Source organism: Acomys minous (assembly GCF_964271855.1).
Source record: "Acomys minous genome assembly, chromosome: 5".
Taxonomy (NCBI): Eukaryota; Metazoa; Chordata; class Mammalia; order Rodentia; family Muridae; genus Acomys; species Acomys minous.
Window position 1 is genome coordinate 31,548,844 of NC_140494.1, and position 9,181 is coordinate 31,558,024.

General features: G+C 39.8%; 1 protein-coding gene across 1 annotated transcript; it reads left to right on the forward strand.

Annotated features, from left to right (window-relative positions):
- Positions 1–721: 721 nt before the first annotated feature.
- Positions 722–4,591, forward strand: LOC311597542 (cathepsin 7-like; the record flags this gene model as incomplete). The annotated part of the gene is made up of 7 exons (XM_084781734.1): positions 722–847; positions 1,131–1,253; positions 1,343–1,489; positions 2,026–2,250; positions 2,685–2,847; positions 3,368–3,485; positions 4,419–4,591. The coding sequence occupies 7 exons, from the start codon at positions 722–724 to the stop codon at positions 4,516–4,518; spliced, it is 1,002 nt and encodes a 333-aa protein (XP_084637860.1). The 3' UTR covers positions 4,519–4,591.
- Positions 4,592–9,181: the final 4,590 nt, after the last annotated feature.

Consider the following 9,181-nt stretch of genomic DNA (forward strand, 5'->3'; position numbering starts at 1 on the left):
GAATGGGTAGCAAAATTGCAAGGTGGAATATCATGCTAGTAACTTTGATATTCCCTGTATTTCTAAGGATGACAGTCTAGGATACTTTCTTTGAAGAGGAAATGTTTCAAACAACCCCTTCTCTTGCCATACATTAGAAATGGATGTGATGCAAACTAAGCCCCAACTCCTGAAGATACATTTCACTTAGGACCAGATGTCACATTTCAAACCCTCAGTTACAGCAGGTTACCAAGAAGAGACTTGATACCCTATGAGCATATACAGGGGGAGGAAATCCCCCTCAGGAACTGTCATAGGGGAGGGGAATAAGGGGAAAATGGGAGGGAGAGAAGAATGGGAGGATACAAGGGATGGGATAACCATTGAGATGTAACAGGAACAAATTAATAAAATAATATATATTCTGGAAAAAAACAGTTGGAAATCCATAGTTATGTAGGTTTTGGTGTCCATAGTCATCTCTCTGATGGTGCAAATTTGCAGCACATGACAGTTTTCATCTCTAGATTTTTTTCCTACATAGTGTTCAATTTTATTTAAAAAGTAAATGTCATCTATAGCCTCTCTAGTCCAAACTAACATTTAGTCATTTCCAAAATCTTTAAGTAAATATTTGGGAGAGTAGTTGGAATATATTTATCCAGCATAGGTGGCTTAATCTCCCTAGAGTGTTGATGTAATCTAATATTCATTTTCTTACTCTCTAGGCGCTTGAGTCATGACGCCGTCAGTCTTCCTGGCCATCCTGTGCTTAGGAGTGGCCGCAGCTGCTCCATTTCCTGATTACAGTTTAGATGCTGAGTGGGAAAAGTGGAAGAAGAGCAATGAGAAAGCATACAGCCCAGTAGGTCACACGGACACACAAAGAAGTCCCTCCTAGAGCATGCTCATTAGTGTTGGGGGTTCACGGATTATCATAGAGGTCACCCCTACCTGAGGTATTAATGTAACATGGGATGAACACAAGGTGGCCACTGTCTGTGTTCACAGGGTGTTGAGGGTGGCATAGCTTGCTGTCCTGAGATCCCTCTCTATGACTTCTATACATCTGTAGCAGCAAGTCCACTTGGTCAGCTATAGCAGAGGTAGAATGAGGAGTAAATTCCATCTATTATGTATATTTCCAGGAGGAAGAAAAACAGAAGAGAGCAGTATGGGAAGAAAATGTGAAAACGTTCAAACTGTACAATAGGGTGGATGGCCTGGAGATGAACAACATCACTGTAGAAATGAATGAATTTGGTGACATGGTGAGTCTGACTCAAATTGTTTTATACACTTCTGGTTTTTTTTCTCTTTTGTTGTTAAAATGGAATCTTGGTTGTGCTTTTCTTTGAAGACTGCTGAAGAAATGAGGAAAATGATGAATGACGGTTTAGTTCTGACACTAAAAAATGGGAAACGCATCCAGAAACGTGGGAATGTCAAAGTTCCCAAAACTTTCGATTGGAGAAAGGAAGGCTTTGTGACTCCTGTGGGAAATCAGGTATGACAGCCTCATATGGGTGCATTCCTCAACCACAGAGCACGCAGAAAGGTATTGACATGTCTATGATATTTGACTGTGGCATGACAATCTATTCACTAAACACATTTACATAACTTGGATGCCACAGGTATTGTCCTTATCATTTCTGTTGGTAATAACAAATGTTTCTTGGTTGTTCCAAGGATTGAGGAAGCTGAAATACACACCTTAATATATATAGGCATTTCCATGCATTATTTACTTACTCTTCCACTTAGTGATCACATTATATTTCCCTCTAGACTTAATACCTTCCATTTGTGATATTTATCAGACCTGCTATCCAGCAGACCATGGCCTTATGTTCATATGTGTGTGTGTTCATGTGGATACCCACTAGAGCATGAGACATCTCCCCATGGAGACGGATCCTTCTTACCTAGGCATTTATCAAATGCTGACGGTTCATTTTCTGATAAAGCACTTAACTACTCGAGTTATTGTTGCAGTGAGTATTTTTTTTGTAGATTACCATTTTTTTATTCCTTTCTCAGAGAAGATGTGGTGTATGTTGGGCTTTTGCTGTGGCTGGCTCCATAGAAGGACAGCTATTCCGGAAAACAGGCAAACTGACCCCACTGAGTGTTCAGAACCTAGTGGACTGCTCCAAATCTTTTGGCACTAATGGCTGTAAGGGTGGCAAACCTTATGGTGCCTTCCAATATGTGAAGAAAAATGGTGGTCTGGAGGCTGAGGCAACCTATCCATACCAAGCCAAGGTGAGTGGGCTTCCTGTTTTGTCATTTCAGTTCAGCTGGTGCAAGGAAAATGGCAGAAATGATCCATTGTTTTCAGAGCTCACATTGAATGTAGACTTTCCCTGCACACCAACATTGCCTCCATTACAGTCCCTGACATGGCATCGTTGTCTGCTTCCATTCACATGGAGCATCTGCAAAGCATCTCACATATAATACAGTTCTGTAACTTGAAACTTTATCATGGATAGGAAGAGCTATGGGGTGTCATTAAAGACATGAAAACTAAATTTCATTTCCAAGTTTTGTAGCAGCATTTCACATCCTGGGATTGTTTACAACAGCCCAGAAGAGGGGTTATCCTATTGCAAGGTGCAGAGTATTGATGTTTTGATTCATGCTTTCCAGACTGTAGATGGAATGAACCAAGTCTTTTACCTCTTTACCTTTTAAAGGATGGACTATGCAGGTACCGCCGTGAACGTTCTGTTGTTAAGATCAAGCGTGTTTTGGTTGTCCCAAGTAATGAAGACGCTCTAATGAATGCTTTAGTAACTCATGGACCCATCACTGTTGCAATTGATGCTAAGAATGACTCTTTCAAAAGATACAGAGGAGGTAAGCATGTGTTCTCAATATTAAGTAGGAATACTTGTGATTCTATTGGATATGCCAGTTTACTGTCCTAATGTTGTATAAAATTTTATGTGAATTAATACTCACATCAAATCATATTAATATTTGTAAATTTTATGCTTGTCCATGCAATAATCATGTGGGATGTTTTTATGTGACAAGATATTTCAATGCATGTGAAAACTTCATTGTTTATCATTATTGTTTAGCTTTTTTTATTCCACTTTTTCTCCATTTGTTGTATCTTAAGATAGGGAGTTGTTGTCTTTCAGGAATGGAAGTCTAAAGATCACTTTGATTTAAGTAGTATTTGTTCCGGTATGATTTCTTTGAATGGGCTTCTGTTAGTGAAAACAGAAGATGTCAAAGACTCATAGTATATAGGTCTAGAGGGTGGCTTTCTGTCATTGTAGTCAACGTAGAAAATACCTCACTTTCTGTTGTTGACCATGGTCACAATCAGATTCCTAGAGTCTTTCACTCCCTTGATCTTATTTTTCAGGTATATATCAGGAGCCAAACTGCAATTCTACTTCTCCCAACCATAGTATGCTGTTGGTTGGCTATGGCTATGAAGGTGCAGAGTCAGAAAACAGGAAATACTGGCTGGTAAAGAACAGGTACGAATTGCCAATTTTAAGATCCAAGTGGAATTTCTATTTGTAGTTATATTTTACAACGAAGTCACAGGAAGCACTGTTGCCATTAAGTTGAAGAAGGGACATTTTATTTTCCTTTTCCTTTGTTCAGTTGCATGCCTGTGCACTTGCGATGTTAATAGCATGTGTCTTCATCAGAGCTTCTTCAGCCTGTGTATTGAGACCAAGAGTTTTTCTGACCCTAAAGTTTTCTATTTTGAGGTTGTGGTTATCTAGTTCATTCCTGCGATGTCTTGGGATCTGCAATTACAGGTTGTCTGCGAAAACATCTTAGCTTTACAAAATACTATTTGCATATGTTCTGAAGTTGTGATTTTCTATGAGTGATGTCTAGTGTGGGTGATGTTCCTCCTGACCAGAAGGCATCAGTTGGCCTCGAGCTCCAGTAGCAGAGTATTGTGAACTCACTGACACAGGTTCTGGGTAGGAACGTTTGTCCTGTGGAAGAACCTTCAAGTTCTCCTAGGCACTGAACCTTCAGCCTCCTCTTAGCTTTAAGGGAAATTTGGGATCAAACTCCAGACATTACACCGTGTGAGCTGGCTTTACTCTTGTATCTTTCTCTTTGGCTGGAGCAACTAACATAATATATATAGCTATTCAGTTCAGATTCTTTCACTGGTATCCGAGGGGAGCAATATCACATTTGAACCATTGATTTCCTGTTTCTCATTTGTTATTTCTGAACAACCTGTTGGTGGAAAGACATGCCAGTTTTTCTTGCTGTGATTCTTACTATCCTCTGTGAGGAAACTCTTGGTACTCTGGAGTTCACCCTTAATTTTTCTGATGCCCTCAATAAGTTGGTCTCTGGCTCAATGCTCATATGCATTTATTGTTACAATCTACTGTCCTGTGTCTTTTCCACTAAATGGAAAATCTTATTTCTTTCAGCCACGGGGAACGATGGGGAGAAAGAGGCTACATGAAGATTCCCAGAGACCAGAACAACTTCTGTGGAATTGCTTCCTATGCCATGTACCCTGTATTGTGAGCTGCCTTGGGCTACCAAAGAAGGAGAATATTAAGGGAGCACATAGAGAAGAGCCTCATCCTCTTCAAAGTGACCAGCCTCTACTGTGTAGAAGACACTTGAACCATTGAAAAGCAGGGAATGATGTGAAATCTGTGGTATGTTTGTTGTAGTAAGACATGGCCACTGCTGTAACTGATGCTCATATTGACTTGTGTAATTGATTCCTGCAATGACTTGATTTTAAAATTTTCACTGTACCTAATGATGTCCTTAAAAATTAAAGTTAAATTCAAATGTAGTATCTATCTTTCTTATTTCTGTGAAGTGACATTTGGAGGGGATTAAACACCATATTCTTTTTGAAGATGGAACTGAATGTAGAGCTGATGTTCTAGGAGAAAGTGTGTGGCTCCTCTGTGGTGGGTGATTTTCCATAGTTGGCTGTGGTCTGCTGACAGAGTTCTATATTCCAGTAACTCTGGTCTAAAAGATTATGTGTAAAATTCTGGATTTGGTATTTTAGCTGACATGACTTCACCCAGTTTCAGTTTTGGCCTCTCTATACAGTGTGATAGTGCTTTGTACTGCTTCACTGCATTGTGCTGGGCTGGACCTTCCCTTGTCCAGCACTTCAATCTTTTATAAGCTTCCCTGTGACTGTTTCAGAGACACCAAGGTGATCATGTTGTAAGTTACAGGAATATACTTTAAGAAAGCTCAGCCAAACTATACCCTTCATGATAGCCACAAGCAATATAAAATATCTAGGGGTAACTCTAACCAAACAAGTGAAGGACTTGCTTGAAATAAAAACCTTCAAATCTCTGAAGAAAGAGATTGAGGATGACATCAGAAGATGGAAGGATCTCCCTTGTTCACGGATTGGGAGAATTAACATAGTAAAAAATGGCCATCTAGGGGAAAATGGGAGGGAGGGAAGAATGGGAGATTACAAGGGATGGGATAACCATTGAGATGTAACAAGAATAAATTAATAAAGGAGAAAAAATGAAAAAAAAGAAAAAAGAGCAAGTGACTCTTAGATACGAGGTGTAAAAAAACAAGTCTGAAGAATTTGTTCTGAATGTAGTGGAAGCTGTGAAGGATAAACCGAATATACTAATCAATGCGAAAAAAATGTCCATCTTACCAAAAGCAATTTACACATTAAATGTGATCCCTATCAAAATATCTACACAATTTTAAAGGCATTGAAAGATCAATTCTCAACTTCATATGAAAAAACAAAAAACTAAGAATAGCTAAAACAATTCTGTACAATAAAAGATCCTCCGGAGTAATCTCCATACCCAATCTCAAGCTGTACTATAGAGCAACAGTAATTAAAAAAGCATGGTACTAGCACAGCAATAGGCTGGTGGATCAAGGAATCGAATCGAAGACCTAGAAATGAATCCATACACATATGGTCACTTGATTCTTGACAAAGAAGCCAAATCTATTAAAAAAAAAAAAGATAGCATCTTCAACAAATGGTGCTGGTCTAACTGGAGGTCTACATGTAGAAAAATGTAATTAGACCCATATTTGTCACCATGCACAAAACTCAAGTCCAAGTGGATTAAAGAACTCAACATAAAACCAGAGACACTAAGTCACTTAGAAGAAAAAGTGAGGAAGAGCCTGGAACATATTGGCACAGGAGATAACTTTCTAAACAGAACACCGACAGCCCAGGCCTCAAGGTCAACAATTAATAAATGGGACCTCATGAGGCTGAGAAGCTTCTGTAAGGCAGGAGACACTGTCACCAGAACAAAGTGACAGCCTACAGACTGGGAAAAGATCTTCACCAACCCTATATCTGACAAAGGTCTAATATCCAAAATATATAAAGAGCTCAGGAAATTAAACACCACCAAACCAAATAACTTAACTGAGAAATGGGGCTAGAACTAAACAGAGAATTCTCAACAGAGGAATATCGAATGGCTGAGAAACACTTAGAGAAATGCTCAACTTCTTTAGTCATCAGAGAAATGCAAATCAAAACAACTCTGAGATTTCCATCTTACACCCATCAGAATGGCTAACATCAAAAATTCAAGTGACACCACATGCTGGTGAGGATGTGGAGAAAGAGGAACACTCATCCATTGCTGGTAAGAATGCAAACTAGTATAACCACTTTGGAAATCTATCTGGAGTTTCTCAGAAAACTGGAAAACTTCCTGAAGACCCAGCTATTCCACTCCTTGGAATATACCCAGAAAACACTCCACCACACAGAAAGGACATGTGCTCAACTATGTTCATAGCAGCCTTATTCATAATAGCCATAACCTAGAAACAACTTAAATGTCCCTCAGTTGAAGAATGGACAAAGAAACTGTGGAACATTTACACTATGGAATTCTACTCAGCTATTAAAAACAAGGAATTCCAAAAATTTGTGGACAAATGGATGGAAGTAGATATGATCATACTGAGTGAGCTAACCCAGAATCAGAAAGACTCACATAGTATATACTCAGTTATAATTGGGCACTAGCCCAAAAGGCATGCCCCATGAAAGTCTTCACTTACCAGAAGATTGGAATAGATGTAAGGACATCACCCTGGGACTCTAAGTAAGAGAAATATAGGAGATGGGGAAATAGAAAGATCCAGAGTGTCCTAGAAACCTACAAGAAGAACACCGTGATGGGTGGATCAGGGCCCAGGGGGTTCTGCTCAAACTATTGCACTAACCAAGGACAATACAAATATATACAGTAAACATTGAACCCCTACTCTGATCTAGCCAATGGACAGGACATTCTCCACAGTTATGTGGAGAGTGGGGACTGACTTTGACATGAACTCTGGTGCCCATATTTGACTACCTCCCTTTGTTGAGGAGGCCTGATGGCACTCAAAGCAAGAATAAGCAGGCTACCAAGATGAGACTCGATAGCCTATAACCATATAGTGGGGGAGGAAGTCCCCCTCAGTCATAGACCTAGGGGAGGGGAATAGGGTGACAGTGGGAGGGAGGGAGGAACAGAAGGATACAAGTGATGGGATAACAATTGAGTTGTATTCTGAATAAATTATTAAATAAAAAAAGAAAGTTCAGTCCCTCAACTGAGTACTATCATAGCCATTTCAATACAGGCCTTTGCAGCCACAGTCCTGTTCTGTTGTTGTTTACTGTGTTTTATAGCTTAAACATATTTATCTCAACACATCCTTTTGTCATATGCATGTATAAAAAGAAAAATAGCAATACACACTTCTGAATAATTATTTTTAGCTATGTACTACTTCTCATTATCTCTGTGTTCAATCATTTAGGGAAGGTTAAAATGTATCCCCAATTCATAATAACTCACTAGCATAGTCAGATTTCCTTTCATCTTCTCAGTGCTTGACTTCAGACACTGGCTTTTGGCTCTCAATAACCTTACCTGCATGGGCATCATGTAGGGAAAAATCAAGGATGTAGTCTTCTGTACATCTAGATTGATGAGTAGGTCTGCATAGCCAGAATCCTCTTTACCCCATGATTCTTAACAGTCCTCTCTGTACTGAGCTTCAGTCTGGTCCTTGGAGTAAGATTTACCTATCCATCTATACGTGAAATGAGACACCTTCTTCTACTGCATTACAGGACTCGATACAAATACCCCTGTAACTATATCCTAACCATTCTTCCAAGATTCAATAAGGATCATGGCACAGTTTCCCTGCCTTTTCTTCCTGGGCTGCTTGTGAAGCATAAACCCTAATCAAATAAAAACCATGTTCTTGTTGAGTCTTAATTCTCAATTACTACATCTGCAGGGGCCATAGTCTATGTCTTCTTGTACCACATGATCCCAGGATTTAATTAGAAAAGCAAATAATGAATGCTATATGGAGGATGGAGGGAATAAAACTCAGCATCCATTCTCCACTCCATGCTGGAGAATGTCCTGTCCATCGGCTAGGGCTGGGTAGGGGTTCGAAGTTTACTGCCTGTATTTTCCTTGGCTGGTGCCATAGTTTGAGGAGGACCCCAGGACCCAGATCCGCCTGTTATACAGTTCCTCTTGTAGGTTTCCAGGATACTCTGGATCCTTCTATTTCCTCATTCTCCCAGGCTTCTCTCACCTAAAGTCTAAATAGGATGTCCTCTCCTCTGACCCACTTTCCTGGTGAGTAAAGTTTTTCATGGGACATGCCCCTTGGACTAGTGTCTCGATATAAGTGAGTATATACCATTTAACTCTTTTTGCTTCTGAGAGAACTCACTCATCATGATAATTTCTAGGTCAATCCATTCCTTGTTTTTAATAGCTGAGTAGTATTCCATAGTGTAAATGTACCACAGTTTCTTTATCCATTCTTCTACTGAGGGACACTTAGGCTGTTTCCATGTTCTGGCTATTATGAATAAGGCTGCTATGAACATGGTTGAGCAAATTTTCTTGCTGTGTGCTGGAATGAATCTCAGTTCCATCTTACACCCATCAGGATGGCTAAGATCAAAAATTCAAGCGACACCACATGCTGGCGAGGATGTGGGGAGAGAGGAACACTCCTTCATTGCTGGTGGGAATGCAAACTAGTACAACCACTTTGGAAATCTATCTGGTGCTATCTCAGAAAAATGGGAATAGGGCTTCCTCAAGACCCAGCTATTCCACTCCTTGGAATATACCCAGAAGATGCTCCAGCACACAGCAAGAAAATTTGC